This window comes from Pristis pectinata, chromosome 26, assembly GCF_009764475.1.
Source record: "Pristis pectinata isolate sPriPec2 chromosome 26, sPriPec2.1.pri, whole genome shotgun sequence".
NCBI classification, from domain to species: Eukaryota; Metazoa; Chordata; class Chondrichthyes; order Rhinopristiformes; family Pristidae; genus Pristis; species Pristis pectinata.
In genome coordinates, this window is record NC_067430.1 from 28,144,321 (window position 1) to 28,169,977 (window position 25,657).

The 25,657-nt window shown below is 46.5% G+C and overlaps 1 protein-coding gene across 1 annotated transcript in view; it reads left to right on the forward strand.

The window, feature by feature from the left end:
• Positions 1-24,752, forward strand: part of klhl17 (kelch-like family member 17) — an 87,094-nt gene extending 62,342 nt beyond the window's left edge. Inside the window, exons 9-13 of the mRNA XM_052039224.1 lie at positions 1,596-1,763; positions 2,401-2,489; positions 3,882-3,955; positions 5,174-5,355; positions 19,905-24,752. Of these exons, the coding sequence (XP_051895184.1) occupies positions 1,596-1,763; positions 2,401-2,489; positions 3,882-3,955; positions 5,174-5,355; positions 19,905-20,133 (742 nt within the window). The 3' untranslated portion in view covers positions 20,134-24,752. The remainder of the gene's footprint in view (positions 1-1,595; positions 1,764-2,400; positions 2,490-3,881; positions 3,956-5,173; positions 5,356-19,904) is intronic.
• The last annotated feature ends 905 nt before the right edge of the window (positions 24,753-25,657 follow it).

Here is a 25,657-nt window from a genome sequence, read left to right on the forward strand (position 1 = left end):
AGACTCACCTTGAGTCAAAATCAAAGTCAAAGTCAATTTTATTGTCATATGCACAAGAACCTGTGTGCACAGGTACAATGGAAAACTTATTTGCAGCAGCATCACGGGCACATAGCATCAGATAAGCAGCGTTCACAAGAAAAACATAAATTACATATAAAGTAAGAACACAATTAGAATAAAAAACACAATATACTCTATGAGGAGCTGACAGTGGTGAGGCCTGCCCAGTGTGAGGGCTTTCTGTGTCATACTGAAGTCATATCGGGTGCCCAAAGCTAGCCTCAGCATCAACACATTGGTTAAGCTGCACCTACTGATTTGACCTGATCTGTTTGACTGTCAAATACTTAAAGCACTCTGACTGTTTCTGATACAATCAGAAAGGTTTAAAAAATTCAAAAACATTTACAAGCTTAAAAATGCAATGACTTTTTCAAAAAATTAACAGACTTAAAAAGTATGGTGATGTAGATTGTGAGGCCAAGAGTCCATCTTATCGTACCAGGGGACTGTTCGATGGTCTTATAACAGTAGGATAGAAGCTGTCCCTGAGATTGAGGAGAATTTTTATGCTAACAGTCTGTCTAAAAGTCTGTGCATGGTCAAATCACTTATCCAAGGCTTTCTTACCCTGTGCTTCCACTCAAGACAAGGGGAAAGTCATCTGCATCTCATGTCGGGGTGCAGGTAGAGGGCAGTTTTCTGAGGTTCCTGCTCCTGAAGCCCTCGAGGAGTCTTCAGTAGGAACACACTTCCCTGAGGCAAAGTCAAAGTCAAGTTTATTGTCAGATGCACAAGTCCATGTGTGCACAGGTGCAATGAAACATTTGCTTGCAGCAGCATCACAGGCACGTAGCATCATTTCAGTAGCATTCACAAGAAAAACATAAATTATACATAATTTTTACAAGAAAGAACAGAATAAGAACAAAAAAAACAAAGTCCATTTTAGTGCAAAGTGATCAAAGTGGTCATAGTGTTGCTAAACTGTAGTGATTAGGGTTGTGGCGGTTTGTTCAAGAACTGAATGGTTGAAGAGAAGTAGCTGTCCTTGAACCTGGTGGTGTGGGACTCCTGCCCGATGGTAGCTGCGAGAAGATGGCATGGCCTGGATGGTGGGGATCTTTGATGGTGGATGCTGCCTTCTTGAGGTAGTGCCTCCTATAGATACTCCCAATGGTGGGGAGGGATGTGCCCGTGATGTATTGGATGGAGCCCACTACTCTCGCTGCAGTATTTTTTGGTGAATAAATGTACAGAATCTTATGCTTTTCGTTTAGATTTGTTACCACATGTGTAAGGCCTAAACCTAGGACTTGCAAACTCCACACAGAGAGTAGAGGAGGTCAGGATCAAGCCCAGGTCTCTGGTGCTGTGAGATAGTGGCTCTACCAGCTGCGCTATTGTGCACAGAAAGGACTCCTTGGGCCATTTATCATCCATTACCCATCGGGAACAGGCATTTGTCTGACATAGGGCAGGATCACTTTATTTGGACTGGCTCCTGTATATCTGATGGATGAGGTAGCAGTGTAAAGGGCTCTACTCTTGAGCGGTTTGACCGATCTCCTTTGCTGACCTCTGTCACTCAGGTACGATGGCACTTCTGACTTGTCGACTGTTGAGTCCTACGATCCGGTCACCAATTCCTGGCAACCGGAGGTAGCCATGGGAACCAGACGGAGCTGCCTTGGTGTGGCAGTACTGCATGGCTTGCTTTATGCAGCAGGTGGTTACGATGGCGCATCGTGTTTAAACAGGTACCTTCATTGTGTTCTTGCATGTGTGTTATACCTCTTCTGATTTTACCTCAACCACTTGGAGGCGCTAACCACCAGTGGCTGATTCCATGAGCAACGGTTAGATGTACCACACGGAAACAGGCCCTTCCACCCCTGAGTCTGCACAGACCATCGATCACCCATTTACACTAACCCTACACTAATCCCATTTCTTTATTCTCCCCACTCTACGAACAGCTCCCCCCAGATCCTACCCGTCACCTACACCCTAGGGCCAATTAACCTACCAAACCGCACATCGTTGGGATGTGGGAGGAAACGGGAGCACCCAAGGGAAATCTGTACAGTAATGGAGAGTGTGTAAACTCCACACAGACAGCAGCGGAGGTCAGGATTGAACCCAGGTCTCCAGAGCTGTGAGGCAGGGGCTTGACCAGCTGCACCAATGTGCCACCCTGCTCTGTGGGGATAAAGGACTCCCAGGGTAATTTAGAAACCTTGAGATTGTTTTTAATCGCAGTAACGTCGAGTTGTATCAGAACACTCCTGTGTTTCCATCTTCACCACCTGGAACTAAATACATCTTCAGGCACAGTGAGAAGTAACATTGACGGTTGGTTATAACACACGTCTCCCGCTGCTCTTGTATCCACAGTGCGGAGAGGTTCGACCCACTGACAGGATCCTGGTCGTCTGTTGCTGCCATGAACACAAGGAGACGATACGTCAGAATTGCAACATTAGGTGGGATCTCTCTCTCCCCCTCTCTCCCCCTCTCTCGCCCTCTGGCAATGAATGATCAATGCCTTCTCTAATCCAGCAGGTGTGAAGGCTAAACCAGAAAGAGGGAACATATTTTACAATTTTACCTCTGATGGTGGAAGACGTGGGGTGTTGATTTACCATTCAAGCTGATGGTGACAGCTGCCCCTCCAATGTAGGGGAACTGTCCACTTATACTCACCAGCTCCCAGGCATATGAGGCATGAAATATAAACTGAAGCTTTGTTGGGGCAATGGTTCATATTACAGTGAGGTGGGATACAGATGAGAAGGTTTAGTCCTTCTTCTGTGCCACTGTAGCTGATTTCATCTGTGATGGGGTAGAGAGTTATACTTGGTACAATGGTGGAAGGCTGTGGGCTCAGTCTGTGCTCCAGTGTCCTGGTTACCATCCAGGGGACCGTGTGGAACATACACATATGGAGAAGAAAGAAGTTGGTTTCCATGTCCTCCTCACCAAACAGCTTCTTATCTTCAAGGTTTGGGTGTGTGGGGTGTGCAAGCAAACTCTTGCAGCAGCTATTCCAGCAGGAGCCCGTGTCCATTCCAACAGGAGCCTTGATTCCAGTAGATCTGAGGTTCATCACTCTGAATCCATAATTTTGGCCCCATGAACATTTCCGCTGGTGGGAACAGAGTGGGACACACTACATTTAAACTGAGAGGGATGCAGTCAAGAGTTTGGGAGCAATGTTTTTGTCTTGGTTTCTCAGGCTAGTTAGGTCTGAGCTGTTTAAAGATGGGCAGTGATTGGGTTACTGGCCCCATTGGTTAAGTATGGCATTTAAGTCTAGTATAACTTAATTAAGTACAACTGTATTAACTTTCCATCAATTGATCCAAGCCATTCTTAAAACATTTCCACTGACAGTCACACCAGGATCATTGTCTGAAGACCTTCCTAGTGAGAGTAGATCTGAGTACCCTGCATAGAAATATTCACCTACTTCTGAAAACCCATACCTTCACTTCCAAAAGATTGCCACCTTCCTAACTTAACAGTGCGACAATCAGAGTCAGCTACTGGAGGTATTGATATTATGTCCTGATAAAGAAATAACATGTGGTTCCCTGAGGGAGAGCACACTGTTATTATTGGATAAACAAAAAGGCATCCATTAACCTTCAATGCCAATGTAACCCAGATGAAGGGTCTTGACCCAAAACATCGACTGTTCATTTCCCTCCACAGATGCTGCCTGACCCGCTGAGTTCCTCCAGCATCTTGTGTGTTGCTCCAGATTCTGCATTCCCTTGTGTCTCCCGGTTACTTGGTTTGGAATGTGTCAAGAATAAGGCTGACTGAATTCAAAGCAACCTCATGTCATTGTATTAACTGTGCTGTCCTTTCAGATGGAAATCTCTACGCTGTTGGTGGATATGACAGCTCCTCACACCTAGCAACGGTGGAAAAATATGATCCTCAGGTAATTGGCATTTAGATGGTTCACGAACAGGCAGAGGATGGAGGGATGTGGACCAGAGCAGGCAGATGTGCAGCTTAAATTGGCATTACGGTCGGCCTCGACATTGTGGGCTGTAGGGCCTGTTCCTGTGCTGTACTGGTCTATGTTCTAACAAATCTTCAGGAATTGTGTACTATTTTCCTAGCTTGGCAATGAACAAGTGCAACCCACCCAAAACGCAGTACGTTTTGTCTGGGCCACTCAGCAGGCAAGGCACCATCTGTGGGGACGGAAAAAGAGTTTCTGAGTCAAGGACCCTTTCTTGCAGAAACGCACAAGGTGCTGGAGGAACTCCTGCAACGTCTTGTGTGTTGCTCCCGTTTCCAGCATCTTTGTCGACCCTTTAACCGAGAAAGCAAGGGAGGGGGAGTAGGAGAGAACGGAGAGAGCGTCTGTGAGAGGATGCAGAGTGCTCAAGGTAACAACTAAGAGAGATGAGAGATTCTTTATTAGTCACGTGTACATCGAAACACACAGTGAAACGCATCTTTTGCGTGGAGCATTCTGGGGACCAGCCCGCAAGTGTCGCCGCGCTTCCAGCGCCAACATAACACGCCCACAACCTAAGAACCTTAAGAACCGGCAGATGGAAAATGAAGGAAACTAACTGAAACTGATCCAGCCACATGTATCGAGACAAAGAAAACAAAGGGAGTTTACTCAGCAGTCAAGCACCTCATTTCTGTCTGAGCATGTTGTGGACTTTGGGACGCAATACTGAATTTAATAATTTCTGGTAATCACCCGCTTTTCCTCTCTCCTCAGTTGTGGTGCTACTTTTCAGTTTCAGTTTGTTTCCTTTCCATCTGCTGCATCAAATTGCCATTGTTTACAGGAATTGTCTGCACCTTTTCACAGACATTCCTGCTCTTCCTTCCGCCACTGGCCCTCTCTGCAACTTAGAACGTTGGAATTGGTTTATTATCGTTGCATGTACCGAGATACAGTGAAACGCTTTTGTTTGTGTGCCATCGGGACACATTCCATTCATCAGTACATCGAGCTGGTACAAAAAGAAAACAATGCAGAATATAGTGTTACAGTCTCCTGTTCTGTTGAAGGCTCCCTCACCCGAAAAGTCAACTCTGTTTCTCTCCCCGCGGATGCTGCCTGACCTGCTGGGTTGCGTTCCCTGCGGTTTTATCACTGGCGTCAACTGTTCATTGTTTCCCTGTGCAGACCAACACTTGGACCACCATCGCCAACATGCTGAGCCGCCGGAGTAGTGCTGGCGTGGCGGTGTTGGAAGGGATGCTGTACGTCGCTGGTGGTAACGATGGGACCAGCTGCCTTAACTCCGTGGAAAGATACAACCCAAAAACCAACACTTGGGAGAGCGTGGCACCTATGAACATCAGGCGGTATGTGTGGGCTCGGCAAAAGAAATTTTACCGATATTGAGGTCATTTCTGTTAAGTTGGCCAAGGCGTTTGATTCTGTAGGGGATGCAGTTGTAGTGGAAAACATTGGCGAGATGGGAGTTTTAGTGAGGTAGTATTAGACCTTTACACAGACTCCTCCACAATAATTACAGGCAAGAGGGGGTAAAACCACTCCCAAATTTCAAATATAAAGGGACAGTACACAGTTAATGGCAGGACCCTTAACAGTGTTGATATACAGAGGGATCTTGGGTTCCGAGTCCATAGCTCCCTGAAAGTGGCTGCACAGGTTGATAGGATGGTAAAGAAGGCATACGGCATGTTTGCCTTTATTAGTCAAGGCACTGAGTTCAAGAGTCAGGAAGTTGTGTCGCAGATTTATAAAACTCTGGATAGGCCACATCTGGAGTATTGCATTTAATTCTGGTCGCCCCATTACAGGAAGAATGTGGAGGCTTTGGAGAGGGTGCAGAGGAGGTTTACCAGGATGCTGCCTGGATTAAAGGGCATGTGCTATGAGGAGAGGTTGGACAAACTTGGGTTTTCTCTGGAGCGGCTGAGGCTGAGGGGAGACCTGATAGATGTTTATAAGATTATGAGAGGCGTAGATAGAGGAAAGAGTCGGTATCTTTTTCCCAGGGTTGGAATGTCTAATACTAGAGGGCATGCATTTAACGTGAGGGGGGTAAGTTCAAAGATGTGTGGGGCAAGTTTTTTTTACACAGAGAGTGGTGGGTGCCTGGAATGCGCTGCCAGGGGTGGTGGTGGAGGCAGATACAATAGAGGCATTTAAGAGGCTCTTAGATAGGCACATGGATGTGCAGAGAATGGAGGGATATGGGCTTATCTAGGCAAAAGGGATTAGTTTAGTTCGGAGTTTGATTAGTTCAGCACAACATTGTGGGCTGAAGGGCCTGTTCCTGTGCTGTACTGATCTATGTTGTAAACCCTGTGCAGGCTCACCGCTTACGATGCTTTTGACTCGTGTATTGGGGAGTACATTGAGAAATGCAGGGCCCAACAGAGTGGCTGGGCTTTTAGCAACCAGCTAGAACCAGGGGTCACAGTCTCAGATTAAGGAGTAGTCCATGTTGGACTGAGGTGAGGAGAAATCGCTTCACTCAGGAGGTGATGAATCTTTGCAATTGGAGGGCTGTGGATTCAAAACTGAGATTGAGAGATGTCTGGATACGGGGAATGGGCAGGAAAATGGTGCCAAGATGGAAGGTCAGCCATAATCTGCTTGATTGGTGGAGCAGGCTTGACGGGGGCAGATGGCTGACTCTGGCTCCTATTCCTTATGTTCTAGTTGTACGCCGAGTTCTGTTATGAGCCACAACTTGGGAAAGCTACTCTGGCCTTTGAGGAGGTCAAGTGCAGACCGACCAGAATTATTTGAAGGCCATAAAGTGGATGCAGTCTCTTTAAAGCTTAAAGGATCTCAGAGCTGATCTGGTTGATTGAATGTTAGATGGATTTGGAGGTATAGACGTGGACACACTTTTAAATTGATCCATCCACAGGATGAGAAGGTCGGTGTCAAAGCCAGCTTCTGTTGTTCGTCCTTAATTGCCCCTGGCTTTTGTAGGTAGTTAAGACTCAATGACATTGGTGGGTCTGGAGTCACATATAAATCAGACTGTATTAAGAACGGCAGGAGGACATTGGTAAAATAGTTGGATTTTTAACAGCCATCTCTGTCACAAGGACTGGATTTTTTTCCCTGAATTACATGCGTCTAATTTCTCCCGCTGCTTGTCCAGTAGCTTAACTACTGCAGAACAGCACTGTTGGGAGAATCAAGCACAAGGGGGGCTTACCAGAACCGGACTGGGCTCTGGGGGTGAACAATTGAGAGCTCCTTCACGCCAAGTTTGGAAAAAGCCTGGTGCTCCTTCCGCTAGAAGGCTGGGGGCTTGGGCTCAATTGTTGCTGAACGAAGTGATGTTTGTGAGGTGCGGGTATGGAGGAGCGAGGAGGAATGTTGGGAAAATGTGGTTACACCACAGAGCAACAAAGGGGTTGCATGCCCTCCTCCTGCCCCTGATGGTCCTCCGACACAAACTAATATTGTGGTGATAAAATGCTAGGATTATCTTTATTTTTTGCTGTGACGTGATGGCTGTGGGCCAGGCTGTCTCAGACACAGCCTCCTGCCTGCGTTCACTGCCCAGCCAGCAGGGAGGGCTGAGTGAGTGACTATCCGCACCCAACAAATATCCGGCAAGAGTTGACAAGTTCTGAGCAGCAAGTCAGCCTCAGGCAGTGGATCCTCAGACTGAGTAACCTAACAACCTTTGACATCTTGCCAGTTGTAAAAAAAAACCTTAAAAATTTTAAATGTTCTCCAGCAGAAACCTTTATTAAAGTAGATTTAGAGTCATACTGTACGAAAAGACCATAAGATGTAGGAGTAGAATTAGGCCATTCGTCCCATCGAGTCTGCTCCGCCATTCAATCATGGCCGATTTTTTTTCAACCTCATTCTCTCGCCTTCTCCCTGTAACCCTTAACACCTTAACCGATCAAGAACTTATCAATCTCTACCTTAAATACACCCAATGACTTGGCCTCCACAGCCCTCTGTGGCAACGAATTCCACAGATTCACCACCCTCTGGTTGAAGAAATTCCTCCTTATCTCAGTTCTAAAGGGACGTCCCTTTATTCTGAGGCTGTGCCCTCGGATCCCAGACTCTCCCACTGATGGAAACATCCTCTCCACATCCACTCTATCCAGGCCTTGCAGTATTTGGTAACTTTCCGCCCTCATCCTTCCGAACTCCATCGAGTACAGGTCCAGAGACATCAAATGCTCCTCATAGATTAACCCTTTCATTCCTGGGATCATTCTTGTAAACCTCTGGACCCTCTCCAGGGCCAGCACATCTTTCCTGAGATACAGGGCCCAAAATTGTTCACAATATTCCCAAATGCAGTCTGAGCACCACCTCATAAAGCCTCAGCAGTACATCCTTGCTTTTATGTTCTAGTCGCCTCGAAATGAATGCCTAAGAAACAGGCCCTTCAGCCCAACTCGTCCATGCTGATCAAAATACCTATCCAATCAATTTAAATCATTACAAAACAAAGATCATTAAAAATCTTAGGATGAATAAATGTAATTAATGATGCATTAAAACATTAACAAATAGAGTAAAACTCCGATAATCCGGCATCTGATTGTTCGGAAATACCAACAGTCCTGCATCTGGATGTGCGTCAGGAACAGGACCCCTGGTTCTGGACACCAATACTGGGGTCCAGAAAGGATACAGAAAGAGGTTCACCAGGATGCTGCCTGGATTAGAGGGCATGAGCTATAAGGAGAGGTTGGGCAAACTTGGGTTGTTTTCTCTGGAGCGTTGGAGGCTGAGCGGAGACCTGATAGAAGTTTATAAGATTATAAGGCATAGATAGGGTGGACAGTCAGAATCTTTTTTCCCAGGGTAGAAATGTCAAATACTGGAGAACATGCATTTAAGGTGAGAGGGGGAAAGTTTAAAGGAGATATTTGCACAGAGAATGGTGGGTGCCTGGAATGGGGTGCTAGGGGTGGTGGTGACAGATACGATAGTGGCATTTAAGAGGCTGTTAGACACATGAACATGCAGGGAATGGAGAGATATGCAACATGTGCAAACAGAAGAGAGGTAGTTTAATTTGCCATCATGGTCAGCACAGACATCGTGGGCTGAAGGGCCTGTTCCTGTGCTGTACTGTTCGATGCCTCATGTTCCAACGTGGGAGGTCTGTGGCTGGAGCTGGGGTCCGAGTGATCATGTATTTCCCGTTCCCTTTAAACTCTCCGTGTTTGCTGGAAAATTTATTACGCTGCTTTGTAACATGAAGAAGGAAATGAAATAAATGTGTGAGCAACGCACAAAACCGGGAGGAACTCTGCAGGTCGGACAGCATCTGTGGAGGGAAATGGATGGTCAGCGTTTCGGGTTGAGAGCCTTCATCTGGTCTGAATAAAAGTGTGTTTGGGTACTATTGGGAGTCACCGTCCAGTAATTAGGAAAATCTGCCAGACTGGTACCACGAATGTCCCGTTGGAGTTCTACTGTAACTGAAAGTACTAAAACAAGTGAAGGTTCTGGGGTTTGGTGTCACCACACCAGCCGTCCCAGGGATAAAGCTGAGCATTCAGGTGTATTGTACTTCTGGACCTTCCCTTCAGAGAGTCACCGCTACACTGCACTGCTGGACTCGATGGTGAGTCCAACAGTGGAGTGGACAGTCGATACACCGACAACTGACCTTCAGGACACCTCTGTGTTTGACCGCATGTGCTTCAAAATCCACAGCGCCCTCGGGCCATGAAGGGGGGAAATTCCCAAGCCACCAGGGAGCAGTCAGAACTATTCACCCTGGCCTTTGTCTCAGAGCCTATGCTGGGTGTGGACACTGTGTCCACAGCTCAGGTCTCTTACACTCACACATCTTGGTCTGCTGATCTAGGTTTGCTTTGCTGACACCATGAGCAACCCTTTACAGCACAGCACAGTCCCTTCGGCCCACAATGTTGTGCTGACATTTTATCCTGCGCTAATATCTTTCTAACCCTTCCTTCCCATTTCTCTATCATTCATGTGTTTATCTAAGAGTCTCTTAAATTCCCTAATTGTATCTGTCCCCACAACCTCTGCCAGCAGTGCGTTCCATGCGCCCACCACTCTGTGTAAAAAAAAACTTACGCCTGACATCCCCCCCTTATACCTTCCTCCAATCACCTTAAAATTATGTCCCCTCATGTTAGCCATTGTCGGCCCAGGAAAAGGTCTCTGACTGTCCACTCGATCGATGCCTTTTATCATCTTGTACACCTCTATCAAGTCACCTCTCATACTCCTTCTCTCCGAAGAGAACAGGGTGAAAACTTCAGGCCTGTGAAGTTGAAGCAGATGTGACAAAAATAGAAGTGTCACTGGGCTAGAAATAACTTGTGGTGGGATGGGATCACACGAAGACAGAAAGCTCAAAGAAACATCAGACACTTCCCTGTCTGACGTGCTTAGGAAAATCAATAAACCTCAGAGTCTTTTAATGACAGTGCGCAAGTGGCTGACTGCTGTATGTTAACCTTTTCCTGCCCAGAAATGGTTCATCCTTGATGCTCAACAAAACTTGTCATCATCCATGACGTTCACCTTGGACCTCGCATTTCCCAGCCCATGCTCATGGCCTCTGCATTGACGTTGCCACCTGATGTGGCCTGTGGATTCCAAAGTCTCAGTCACAGAGAGGCCCATTCCCAATCACCTCCCTGTGTTGTTACCCAACCACTGTACTCTCCCCTTCCTTAACCCACTTATGGGGAAACTCTATGGGCAGCTGTGCCTTCAGTTGCTGTGGTCCCAAACTCTGCTCCTCCCTCCTCTCCCCACCCCTCTCTCTGCCCCTCCACCCCACTTCCATTCTTCAACACCCTGGCTATAGAGGTGTATGAAATCATGAGGGGCATAGATCGGGTGAATGTGCTCAGTCTTTTTCCCAGGGTTGGGGAATCAAGAACTAGAGGGCACAGGTTTAAGGTGCGAGGGGAAAGATGTAATAGGAACCTGAGGGGCAACTTTTTTGCCCAGAAGGTGGTCAGTATATGGAATGAGCTGCCAGAGGAAGTGGTTGAGGCAGGTACATTAAAAACATTTAAAAGTTACTTGGACAGGTACATGGTTTGGAAAGGTTTAGAGGGATATGGGCCAAACACAGGCAAATGGGAATCTTGGTCGGCATGGACGAGTTGGGCTGAAGGGCCTGGTTCCGTGCTGCATGACATTGTAGCTGATCAGGCCTCTGGTCAGCTGTCTAGGAGTGGCTGGGCATCAGTGGTGTTAACACTTCTATGAACCACCTTGGGGAGTTAGCTGCATTAAAGACGCTACGTTAATGCAAGTTGCTGAGAGGACGTTTTTGCTGGTGGGGGAACATAAAACTAGGGAGTGTAGTTACAGAATAAAGCGCTGTCTCCTTATGACAGACTTGAGGAGAAACTTCTTCTCTCAGAGCATCGTGAACCTTTGGAATTCTCTCCCTGACAGAACCGAGGAGGTAGAGTCACTGAGTATGTTCATGGCTGAGATAGAAAGATGTTTGGGCTATAGGGTTCTCAAGGGTTGAGGGGAACACTAATAGGGGCGGGAGTAGGCCACTCGGCCCCTCAAGCCTGCCCCACCATTCATGGCTGATCTGCCCCAGGCCTCAACTCCTCTTTTGAGCCAGTTCCCCATAGCCCTCAGTTCCCCAATCTTTCAATAATGTATCCATCTCCTCTTTAATTTTCCCCAATGATCCAACCTCCACAGGTCTCCAGGACAGAGAATTCCAGAGATTCACTCTTCTCTGTGAGAAGCAGTTCCAACACATCTCAGTTTTAAATGGCCGCTCCTTGTCGCCTTGTTTGAGACTCTCCCACTTTTGAAAACATCTCAACATCTAACCTATCATGCCCCATCAGGATCTTATGTTTTAATAGGATCAGAGCTCATTCTTCTAAACTCTAAAGAATACAGATCTAATTTCTTTAGTTGCTCGTGATAGGGCAACCCTTCCATTCCAGAAAATCGCCTTTTTGACTGCCTTCAGTGCTTGTTTAGGTAGGAAAATGGACCTGAGGCCAAGGTCAAACCAGCCACGATCTTATTGAATGGCGGAGTAGGCTTGAGGGTCCAAATGCCCAACTCCTGCTTCTGGCTCTTATGGGAAAAACTCAAGCCCGAGGAGTGTGTAAGAGAGAAAAACAAAGTCATGAAAAGCTCCCAGATCAGGAGAGGGAGCGCGTTATGTCTGCTGACTCATTGCAGGCTTTTTCGCAACGTGTGGGCCCCACAGGATCCAGAGTGTATGCTGGACACCAAAGGTAACACTTTGATTTAAGTTTTGTGATGCTTTAGTCAACTCATTTTAAAAACAAGAGAACAATCAATCCCCCTCCAAACAAAAAGGGGTTAAAGATCACAATTCCCAGTCGGAAGTTATGCTGGGACGTGTGACGGGTGGATGACAGCTCCTTGGACCATCTGTGGCCTTTCTTTGCACAGACAGTGGAAAGGCAGTCAGGAGAACTGGCACCTGTCTTCATTGAAGGGTCTGCGGTGGAAAGGGTGAGCAGTTTCAAGTTCCTTGGAGGGTCTGTCCTGGGCCCAGCACATCGATGCAACCGTGAAGAAGGTGTGCCCGCATCTCTACTTTCTTAGAAGTTTAAGGAGGTTCGGCACGTGGTCGAAGACTCTGAGAAATTTCTTCAGATGTACGTTGGAGAGCATTCTGACTGGCTGCATCACTGCCTGGGATGGAGGCTCCAATGAACAGGAGCACAAGAGGCTGCAGAGAGTGGTTAACACTGTACACCCTTCCAGCTGGTGTCACTGCTTTTTTAAAGATAAACTCGTGATCTCTCAATCTACCTCATCATGGCCCGTGCACCTTATTGTCTGCCTGCACTGCACTTTCTCTGTCACTGTAACATTATACACCAAATTCTGTTATTGCTTTTCCCTTTCTACTACCTCGATGTACTTGCATTTGGAATGATCTGTATGGATGGCATGCAAAACAAAGTTTTTCACTGTACCTCGGTACAGATGACGATAATAAACCAATTACCAATTGAAGATACTTCCCCTCCCCCCCACCTTCTTATTCTGGCTTCTGCCCTCTTCCTTTCGAGTCCTGATGAAGGGTCTCGACCCGAAATGTCGACTGTTTATTTCCCTCCATGGATGCTGCCTGACCTCACCTCCAGCACTTTGTGTGTTGCTCCAAATTGAAGCATCTGCAGAATCTCTTGTGTCACCAACTGAAGATGAGCAGAGGAAGTTTGTCCGGGGACCTTGGCCGTGTTTTCAGGTGTGGTCAGATAGGTTTCCATGCTCCTGCAATGTCAACACTCCATTGCCACTTTGGGACACCTTGTGCTTGTAAAAAGAACAATATAAGTGCAGGTCTCTCACTTTCCTTTGCCACTAACAGGGCAGGTGGGATTGGATCCAATAACCAGCCTCTCTGAACTGTACAAGCCAAGAGTGCTCTACGCAGAGCATCGCTGACTGCAGAAGAGAAGAAGAGCCATGCCCAGGATTTCTCCTTCTGGAGTTGGAATGGAAGACACTGAACAGGGGTCTAGCCTCCTCCCTCGACACTCCAAGCGAGAGAGAGAGGAGGAAGACAGATCCCCAGCCTGCCTGTCAGCATGTAGAGGTGGCACACCACCAGCTCTTTCCTGCCCACTCTGTGTGAGGAATGTGTGTGGTTCAGAGCCGGCGGGGAACACCAAACCATCGACAGAGGAATGTTGCAGCGGAGGAGTCAAGAGGAATGGTGGAGCAATGTGGTGGAAGTGAACTCGGCAGGAATGCAGATCCATACCCACAGCTGCCACAGAGCGAGTTCCTGGGCAGTCTTGTGGCGCAGCTGGTAGAGACGCTGTGTCATAGTTCTGGCGACCCAGGTTTGATCCCGACCTCCGGTGCTGTCTGTGTGGAGTCTGCACGTTTCCCCCTGTGACCGTGCGGGTTACCCCCAGATGCTCTGGTTTCCCATCCCCCACACATCCCAAAGACTTGTGGGCTGGGAGATTAATTAGCTGCTGTAAATTTCCCCCGAGTGTGAGGTTAAAGGTAGTGGAATGTGTGGGGGAGGAGTTGATGGGAATGTGGGGAGAATAAAATTAGTGGAGGATTTTGTGTAAATGGGTGCTTGAGGGTCGGTATGGACTCGATGGGCCAAATGGCTTGATTCCATGCTGAATGACTGTGACGGATCAGTGCCTAAGGAAGACCCCAAGTGTCAGCCAAGCATAGAGCAAGGCAAAGCATGTTGGCGGGCTGGTATGGTATAACTTTCATAGAGTCATAGAGCAATACAGCACGGATACAGGCCCTTCGGCCCAATGAGTCCATTCCAACCGCAGTGCCCACCCAACTGTCCCAATTTCTGGGAGTTACTGTACATTATGTGAAGCCCGTGTGTCCTGACATAATGGACAATCAGATGCTTGTTCATGAGCATCAAAGTGCCAAGCTTCACTGTGTTATTTTTTGACAGTGCAGGAGGAAATGTAACTCCAATCCAACATCCAGTTGTTCGGAGATCCTGACAGTTCAGTATCCGTCCCACTCCTGAGTTTAGAATATGAGTCAGGGCTCCGGAGGCCAGGTGCGGTGTGCATCCGGATGCTGGGGTCCGGAAGTCCAGGAGTCAGGAATGTCATAGGTTTGTGGTTGGAGCTGGGATCTAGAGCATTTGTATGTTTCTTCAAAGTCATCGGGTTCGCGAGAGAATTTATAATACTGCTGTGTAACGACATGAAATAAAAATGTGTTGAGGTATTATTAAGACTAACATTCAATAATCTGGAAAGTCTGGCACCAGAATCCCAAGGATGCCAGATTATCGGAGTTTTGTTAAGTAGAGAGCAGGATAGAAGGTCTCGATTGCAGCGTCTTCCTTTTTACCAAGGTCAGTTTACATTTATATCGCACATTTAATATGGCAAAACATCCCAAGGCCTCATTAAACCCAAAGCCTCAGAAGTAGGTATTAGACAGGTGCACAAAAACTTGATCGGAGGGGTTTGTTTTAAGGTGTATCGTAAAGGAGAGGAGGGAGGTAGGGAGGGAACTTTGGAGCTTGGGTCCCAGGCAGCTGAGAGCATGCAGGAGGCCAGACACGAAGGACTGCAGAGATCTTGAGGGAGCGGTGTGACCATGGAGTGATTTGAAAACAGTATTGAGGGATTGCCAGACTGAGAGCACGTGTAAGCAGGAAGTGTGATTGGGATTTGATGCCAATTTGGAATGCAGGTATAAGGTATGTTCTGCATTCTCACGGGGTATCTGCCTGTCACGAGAAGGGATGTGAAGTTCAAAAAAGATCCAACGACACCAAGGAAAAACACTTCTAAGTGGGCAAGATTAAAATTACATAAGCAATTTTCAGATGAAGCCCACACGGCAGGCACTTCTGTTGAGACTTGTACAGGGCAATATAAAAATATTAGAAGTTCCCACTCTCAAAGTATACAGTTTATTGCATTGTCTTCCTTTACAGATTAGATGAAAAAATTTAGCAAAACATGAAAACTTGGAGAGATTCCAGATAAGAAATTGGCATCATGCTCTCTGATTGTGAGGGAAGATTTAACGCCATACTCTAAATTCCTGGCTGGAACCACACTGTGTTGCTTCATGCTTGCAGTTTTGTGGCTGGGAGTTTTTCTCTCTCGGCTCCATCGGTTACATGGTTTGCTACCCATACACGTAGTGGTATCTCGGCCTGCATGTACTGAGAGTTGCTTCACACATTGTCTCAGCTACAACGTGAGAAACACACACAGCAGGTAGTGTGAGCAATGCAGGTGATAGCAGGTAAATTGGTTTATTATTCTTACATGTACCAAAGTGCAGTGAAAAACTTTGTTTTGCATACCATCTATACAGATCATTTCGTCAGATCAGTGCATTGAGGTAGTACAAGGGAAAACAATAACAGAATGCAGAATATAGTGTTACAGTTATAGATAAAGGCAGACAAGAAATTGTGAAGTCAAGAGTCCATCTTAGCCTACTAGGGGACCATTCAGTAGTCTTTTAACAGCGGGATAGAAGCTGTCCTTGAGCCTGGTGGTATGTGCTTTCAGGCTTTTGTATCTTCTGCCCGATGGGAGAGGGGAGAAGAGAGAATGTCCGGGGTGGGTGGGGTCTTTGATTATGTTGGCTGCTTTACTGAGGCAGCGAGAAGTATAGACAGAGTCCATGGGGGGAGGCTGGTTTCTGTGACGTGCTGAACTTTATCCACAACTCTCTGCGGTTTCTTGCGGTCTCAGGCAGAGCAGTTGCCGTACCAAGCAGTGATGCATCCAGGTAGGATGCTTTTTACAGTGCATCTATAAAAATTGGTGAGGGTCAAAGGGGACATGCTGAATTTCTTTTAACTTCTTCCTGAGGAAATAGAGGCACTGGAGTGCTTTCTTGGCTGTGGTGTCTATGTGGTTGGACCAAGACACTCTGAGGAACTTGAAGTTCTCAATCTCAGCACCATTGATATAAACAGGAGCATGTGTACCGCCCCCCCCCCCTTCCTGAAGTCAATGACCAGCTCTGTTGTTTTGCTGACATTGGGGGAAAAGTTGTTGTCATGACAACATACCACTAGGCTCTCTATCTCCTCCTGTACTCCAACTCATAGTTATTTGAGATATGGGTCAACAGCCAATTGACTTTGATGGAAATGAGGAAAGGTGTAAATTGTGCTACTGCTCTGTTTCTGCAGAGTTGCTAGGATTGGTCACAAGGAGGTTGCTGGGACTGAAGGGCTTGAGTTATAAGGAGAATGGATAGGCTGGGTCTGTTTTCCCTGGAGCAAAGGAGGCTGAGGGGTGACCTTATAGAGGTTTATAAAATCATGAGGGGGCGTAGATAAGGTGGATGTTCACCATCTTTTTCCCAGGGCAACATCGCGGGCAACATCGCTGACAACAGCGCATCCCTTCCCAATGAGCTTAACGTATTCTATGTATGTTTTGAACAGAAGGAGATTGGTTTGTCACCACTCACCCCGACAGCCTCCAATGCACCTGAATCCATGGTCACTGTTGAGGACATAAGATCAGTCTTCCACAGAGTGAACCCATGGATAGCATCTGGCCCAGATGGTGTCCCTGGCCATGATCTCAGATCCTGCGCAGATCAGCAGGCATATTTAACCTCACCCTGCTTCAATCTGAGGTTCCCACCCACTTTAAGAAGACCACTACCATCCCAGTACCTAAGAAAATCAAGGTAACATGCCTTGATGACTACCACTGGGTGGCTCTGACATCCACCATCATGAAGTGCTTCACCATCTGTCATGCATTAACTCCAGGCTTCCAGACAACCTCGACCCACTGCAATTTGCCTACCACCGAAATAGGTCTATGGCAGATGCCATCTGCCTGGCCCTTCACTCATCTCCCTGGAGCATCTGGACAGTAAATACACATACGTTAGACCATTGTTTATTGACTACAGCTCCACCTTCAGTACTATAATTCCAAGCAAACTCATCACCAAACTCCGAGACCTGGGACTCAACACCTCCCTCTGCAACTGGATCCTTGACTTCTTGACCAACAGACTACAATCAGTGAGGACAGGCAGCAACACCTCTGCCATGATTATTCTCAACACTGGTGCCCCACAAGGCTGCGTCCTCAGCCCCCTACTCTACTACCTATACACTCATGACTGTGTGACCAGATTCTGCTCTAACTTCATCTACAAGTTTGCAGATGATACCACCATAGTGGGCCATATCTCAAATAATGATGAGTCGGAGTACAGGAAGGAGATAGAGAGCTTAGTATCATGACGACAACCTTTCCCTCAATGTCAGCAAAACAAAAGAGCCGGTCATTGACTTCAGGAAGGGAGATGGTGCATGTACACCTGTCTATACCAACGGTGCTGAGGTCAAGAGGGTTGAGAGCGTCAAGTTCCTTGGAGTGAACATCACCAATAGCCTGTCCTGGTCCAACCTCGTAGACACCATGGCCAAGAAAGCTCACCAGTGTGGAGGCTAATGAAATTTGGCATGTCCCCTTTGACACTCACCAACTTTTATTGATGCACCACAGAAAGCATCCTATCTGGATGCATCACGGCTTGGTATGGCAACTGCTCTGCCCGGGACTGCAAGAAACTGCAGAGAGTTGTAGACACAGCTCAGCACATCGTGGAAATCAACCTCCCCGCCATGGACTCTGTCTACACTTCTGGTTATGACCCTTGCACTTTATTGTCTGCCTGCACTACACTTTCTCTGTAGCTGCGACACTTTACTCTGCATTGTGTATTGTTTTAGTTTGTACTACCTCAATGCACTATGTAATGAATTGATCTGTATGAATGGTATGCAAGACAAATTTTTCACTGCACCTCGGTACATGTGACAATAGTAAACCAATTCAATTCAATTCAATTCAATTCAATTCAGGGGAGTCTAAAACTAGAGGCCACAGGTTTAAGGTGAGTGGGGAAAGATTTAAAGGGGATCTGAGGGGTAAGTTTTTCACACAGAGGGTGGCGGGTATATGGAACGAACTGCCAGAGGAGGTGGTAGAGGTGGGTACAATTACAACGTTTAAAAGGTATTTGGACAGGTCTGTCGATAGGAAAGGTTGGAAGAGATATGGGCCAGGTAGGACTAGCTCAGGTAGGCACCTTGGTCAGCACGGATGAGTCGGGCCAAAGGGCCTGTTTCTGTGCTGTATAACTGTGCAGTTATATTTAAAGGAACATAGAAGGTGGTCTCATGGAAACTGGGAAGATCCTGAGAAGGATTGAATGGGCAGTTGGCAAGTTTCCTCTGGCTGGAGTATAAAGATGGGGGGGTGGGTGGATGGTGCAGAGATTCAGAATAAGGGGTCGGCCATTCAGGACTGGAATAAAGAGAAATATCTTCTCTCTCAGGGTTGAGAACCTGTCTCGATCTGTACCCGGAGGTGTGTGGAGGCTCTGTCATTGACTTTATTTAAGATGGGAATTGGTGAATTTTTGGATCAGAGGACAAAAAAGTGGATGAGGTGAAGATCAGTCGTAATCTTCCCGAATGGTTGAGCGACTGGGAGGAGCCTGGTAGCCTCTGCCTGCTCCTGTTCATTGGCACTTCATGTTCAATCCAGTTTTACACACAAAATCAACTTCTGCTTCAGTGCATCCCTGTTATATGGAGACCTACCCCCCACAATTGCCCATTAAGGTGGCACAGCTGGTGGAGCTGCTTCCTCACAGCGCCAGAGACCTGGGTTCGATCCCGACATCCGGCGCTGTCTGTGTGGAGTTTGCACGTTCTCCCCATGTCTGCGTGGGCTTTCCGCCCGGGTGCTCCGGTTTCCTCCCACGTCCCAAAGACATGTGGGTTAGGAAGGTTAATTGGCCTCTGTAAGTCGCTCCTTGTGTGTAAGTACCTTTAGGGCAGGCACGGTAGTGTAGCGGTTAGCATAACGTTATTACAGTGCCAGCGACCAGGGTTCAATTCCCGCCGCTGTCTGTAAGGAGTTTGTACGTTCTTACTGTGACTGCGTGGGTTTCCTCCGGGTGCTCCGGTTTCCTCCCACATTCCAAAGACGTACGGGTTAGGAAGTTGTGGGCATGCTATGTTGGCGCCCGAAGCGTGGCGACACTTGCGGGCTGCCCCCAGAACACTCTATGCAAAAAGATGCATTTCACTGTGTGTTTCGATGTACATGTGACTAATAAAAGTATAAAAAAAGGTGAGGGGTTGAATCTGTGGGTAGATGATTGGAAATTGGGGAGAATAAAATGGGATTAGTATAGGGTTGATGTAAACAAGTGCTAATTGGTGTAAATCAGCACACTGGGCCAAAGTGCCTGGTTCCAGCTTTATGACTCTATTACACAGAATATAGAGCCTCCTACAGCTCTGAGAACCTCAAATAAGGTGCGTCCTGTTTAACCTACTGTGCTGCCAGTAATGCATGTGACCACACATGTTTACATACCTTACAACCCTTGCCCTTTTCAGGAGCACGCATGACCTCGTTGCGATGGACGGATGGCTTTACGCGGTCGGTGGGAATGACGGGAGCTCAAGCCTTAATTCCATTGAAAAATACAACCCTCGCACCAACAAGTGGGTGGCGGCCTCGTGCATGTTCACCCGGCGGAGCAGCGTGGGGGTTGCTGTACTCGAACTGCTCAACTTCCCCCCTCCATCTTCTCCCACCCTCTCAGTTTCTTCCACCAGCCTCTAACGCTGGAGCCAAAAGCCAGGCATTACCTCAGTATGAACACGCAGTCCTTCTCGAAGTAGCCAGCTGCCGCCACGTGACTTGTAAGGAGGCTGGCTCTGGTGCAGGTTACCTTGGATACCATCAGCATCAACAAAACTACATCTCGAGCATCAGAAAGCGGGCCCACACCTCTGCCACTATTGTAGCATCAGATGGAGGGAGACACTACTGCCACAATCTGATCACGCAACGTAAAAGGGTGTTTACTTCAAGGCGATTGGGGTCAGTTCTGGAACCCCCGGATTTCAGACGGGATTTGGATTCAGCTCCGGAGGTTGGGAACCGATGCGATTGCCGGCAGTCTCACTGGAAGTTTTAGCGAATGCCCGAGTGGCTCCATCAGTAAAGCCCCCAAACACGGGCTGTGTTATTTTCAGAGCTGGATTCTACGTCTGAGGTCGGTACCTTCATGGCATGTTGCACGATTATTTAATTTCAAAGAAAATCAACGATAGCCCACACAAGTGACAAAAAATGTACTGGTTACTGAGTGCAGTGGTGGCCACCAAACTCCTTTATAATGACTTTCTTAACACTGCTAAGTTATTTTCAGAGCTATGTAGCATTACTGATTATACCACATATCAGCTCCTTTGTAATGACCTTTCTAAACCAGATTAAGACAGGAGGGGTGCAGAAGGATAGACTATTATTCTATGTCTTTTGGTTTCAAACATCTAAAATAATGCAGAAATAAGCTGACATACCTTGTATGATTTTGGTATTGATATTCACCAGTGGGTTCTCTCAGTGTATCGCTCCATACGTTAATGTTGACAAGAGGAAAGAAGACTGTTTAATTTTTATCTTTTTAAGTGGGAAGTATGTTGGCTTGTATGCATTTCCCTTCCCGTTTCACAAACGTGAGTTTATTTTAAGTCGTCGTCTTCCTCTGGTCGTCCCGTCATTTGTTAAAGAGACAGGTAGAGGCAATTGTTGATTGTGAACCTTATTAAGAAAGCAAGGATTGGGGATAATCCACTGAACTTGATATCTTCATTCATTTCTCTCAGGAGATGCAGAAAAGTTGTGGAAAATTAACCAGTGTCATGTTGTTTACAATTTTATTTAAAGTTTGTCCTTTGATTTTATTCCTCCTCTCCAGAAAGTGAATTGCAATTAGTTTTTCCAGCACTGTTGCAACGTTACCCCTCTCTGTAGGTCATGTACCACTTGGTCCCTTATCTCCTGGATAGCGTGTGCTTTATCAGACAGGTACATCTCATCACTCAAGCCCTCAACACCAAAACCATGTTTTACATAAAGGTATACTGTGGACATTGAAGTCTAAACTGGACAGTAGTGAATGTTGGAAATACTCAGCGGGTCAGGCAGCATCAGGGGAGAGAGAAACCTTTCATTATGTTGCTTTATGCTATCTGCTATGGTTCTGATCTTTCAAAGCTTCAATGATTGTGTGAGTTAACGCAGAAAGAGGCAGGCATTGACCGCCTGCTTTTCTCCACGGATGCTGCCTGGCCTGCTGAGTTCCTCCAGCATCATTGTGTTTTTCATCTAGAATCCAGCACCTGCAGGACTTTGTTTCTCCAGAAAGAGGCAGGTTTGGGTCCTGGTCTGTTCTGAAGAAGATTGACCCATATGGGACAGCTGAGACTAAGGCAGGGGTGGCTCTTCTTTTGAAATGTATGTGGGACAGAGCTGAAGCTGATGAGACTTGACTGCAACCCTCTCATGGTTGAATAAGTTGCCATCTTCTGGCTGAAGGAGATGTTCTGGGGTGGGGTGGTTGCTGATGGACTGGTACATTTTAAGTGGCAGGTTTGCAGCAACCACACTCGCATTGGTTTATCTAAGGTTCGCACCAACTTCCGTCGGGGTTGCAGGGACTAATCAGTGGAGTTTTCCTGCATCAGCATCGAGGTTGCTGGGACAAGGTGCTGGAGAGCCGTCAGCACTTGAGGAATTCTGTCGCCTCAGTCATTGGCACTGGAGTGAAGCTGGATCCAAAGGCCAAAGTGGAGACACAGCTGACCTACAGTGTCCATGATTAATCCACCAATGACATGCACCCACCCAGACGGCTCCAGTCAAAGAGAAGGTCACAACACAGTGGAATCTGGCGCAGTCTGATGTATGTGCCCCAGCTGGGAGTGCAGGGGTCAATCAGTTGCCTTATACATTCCCATCTCAGACACAGAGAGCAAGTTCTGCCAATGTTACACTCATCCAGTCTCCAGTAATATGTCTGTATGTTTGTGCAAAGAAAATTCCTTGTAACGCGTAATAAATGAACTAGCTAGCAAAAGTGAAACAAGGAAATGTCTGTTCAGAACGAAATTGTGTTTCACAATATATAAAATTCAGTCACAAAGGTATTTGGACTTTGAGTATTACACTATTGCCAGAAAGATTACTGAAAAAGAATTGACTTTCAATTTTGAAACCAGATAAACTTTTCTAAGAAGGTCTCCATCTAACACCGTATATTAATTCAGAATTCAAACTATTCATGTTTTAAGTTCAGCTTTGGCATATGTCAAAGAATGTGTTAAATCAGACTGTGTCTAATGTCCAACCAGATGCCACACACTAACTCGATACCAAAACCCAATTCTCAGCCTTTGCCCCCATTTGCCAGGTTGCAATCACCGTCCCCCAGAAGAATCATTCATTGTGCACTACGCTTTGAGATGTGTGAAGGCAATACTCACTCTTGTGTTTTATTTAGTGGTTTCATTATTTGAGCTTCATCATTGCTCAAATTGATTAGGCTCACTGAAAGCCTTTGGTAAATTTGGAATGACGAGGATTGGTTGGCCAAGCTCATTTAGAAACCAGATCATTAGGATCTCTGTCCCATTCCCTTGCTGGGCCATTTGGCATTTCCAACAGCTTTGATACTTTGGCTCCAATTTCCTGGGGAGGTAATTCAGCCCACACTGAATGTGTCAGGTGGGATTCGGAAAACCTTGTCAAGTTCTCTCTGAAGTGAATGGTGTCACTAAGGGTTAGTCTCACTATCTTCGGCAATCCCTTTGTAATTTCACTTAAAACCACATCAGCACTTTGGTGTGTTTCTTAAGAACACACTGATAAACATCATTTAACAATAGTTTGTCAGAAGGACTGGAAAAGTGTACGGCATATCTTTATTGTTCACAAGACACAGGCAAGGTCAGCATTTGCTGCTCATGTCAGATTTCCCATCAGACTGAGGGTCTTGCTGGTCCATTTCAGAGGGTGGAGGTTAACTACCTTGGTGGGTCTGGAGTCACATATAGTTCAGACCAGGGAAGGATACCAGATTCCCTTACTTGAAGGATATTAGAGAACCGGCTGGGGTTTTCACAGCTTCCTTTACTGATAATAGTTTTCTTTCCAATTATTTAATAACTTGAATTTAAGTACCATAATTATCATGCTGAGATTTAAGGTCACACCATTCATTCCCCCTTCTCCAGTCTCTATCCCAAACCCATCCTCCCCCCCTGCAAATTAATAGTTCAGAATTTGAACTACCATTGCAGTAACAACCACCAGGCTGGTTGGTATGTCAAGATCTAGGGATATAAGGAAAGAGCTAGTTGTTCAGGACTAATATTGGAAAGCACTTCTCCAGACAGACATCTGGAACCTTCTTAAACAAGTGACAGTAGAGGCCAGGCCAGTCATTTTAATCTTAGTTTTAAATGTGCGATAAGTTAACAAAAATCAATGAAAAGTCCTGCTGAATGGTCCCGGCCCGAAATGTCGACTGTTTATTTCCCTCCTTGGATGCTGCCTGACCTGCTGAGTTCCTCCAACACTTTTTGTGTCTTGCTCCAGATTCCAGCTTCTGCAGAATTTTTTGTGTCTATGATGAGTATTGATTGATAGAGGCAACATCAAATATATAAGGAGCCATGTTAGTTGTGACCTATTGACGGCAGCAGTCCAAAGGAGCTAAATGGCTTCATCCTGTTCCTTCAGCCCAATTTTTCTGAATGGAAGGTCTGATGTGATGCCAGTGTAGAGCAGAATGTTTAGGCCAAACTAGGCAGCTATCTGCAACCCTTGCTTCCACCCTCTGAGGACAGCCCCAACACAGCAAATCCTTATTAACCCAGTACTCTGAAAACAATCATTTACACGAAAGAGGAAACCAAAAAACCTGCACCTGCCGGAAACCTGAAATAAAAACAAAACGCTGGAAACACTCAGCGGGTCAAGCAGCGTCTGCAGAGAGAGAGAGAGAGAGTTAATGCTCTGGGTCAAAAACCTTTTGTCGGAACTGAATTGGTGACCTAGAGAGGGAGTTATTCTGTGTGAGGTCAGAGGGCAGGTTGCATCGAAGATGCACAAACAGTCAGTTGTCAAAGTGATCAATCCTGAATTCTTTGGTAAGGTTACACTTCACGGAGCCATACACCTCTTTTTGTTTTGTTCACTGTTAGATTTTGCACTTCCCTAACTCTAGTGCAATGACTTTGCTTTTACATGTGCAGGTATGAAGAAAATGAGATGTTTAAACAGGGTGGTAAAATACCACGGGTTTATTTTAATTTACTGTTAATATATGTGAAATTGTTGCTTATTTATGGGTAATTTATGTTATGTGAAATGTTTTCATTACCTTTGCACTAAAAGAAATAGCAATACAAGCTGTTATGTGAAATAAATGTTCTTTTCTATTAGCTGGTGGAGTTGATTTGTTTGTCTCTAAATGGTTTCCACACGTTCACTCAAATGAAAATGCATTGGAGTCATGAAGAGATACAGGTCAGAAACAGGCCTGTCACACTTCTGCCCTCACCATCAGTCACTCAATCACACCAATCCTATATTAATCCCAGGCACAGTAGTGTAGCGGTTAGTGTAACGCTTTCATTCCGGTTCAATTCCGGCCACTGTCTGTAAGGATCTCGCACGTTCTCCCTGTGACTGCATGGGTTTCCTCCAGGTGCTCTGGTTTCCACCCACATTCCAAAGACGTACGGGTTAGGAAGTTGTGGGCATGCTATGTTGGTGCCAGAAGCGTGGCGACACTTGCGGGCTGCCCCCAGAACAATCTTTGCAAAAAAGATGTATTTCACTGTGTGTTTCAATGTACATGTGATTAATAAAGATATCTTATCTACATTGTCATCAGCTCCCTCCCCAGATTCTACCCCTCGTCAATACTCTAGGAGCAATTTACAGCGGCCAATTAACCACACGTCTTTGGGCTGTGGGAGGAAACCGGAGCACTTGCAGGATCCCCACAGGGGCAATGTGCAAACTCCACACAGACAGCACCTGAGGCCGGGATTGAACCCTGGTATCTGGAGCTTTGAGGGAGTGGCTTTACTAACCGGACCTCTGCGTCGCCCTTAGGTATTGGCTAAAACCAAACGGGAAAAATCTAAGCTGCTCCTTGATAGGTGGCTGGGTTCAACGCTACAGTTTGGGACCGCCCACCCAAACAGTTCCAAATTTGGGCCACTCTCCACTTTGACCCAAGGATGTGATCCGCAGATGGGGATGTGGTTATTCAACTTGGGGAACC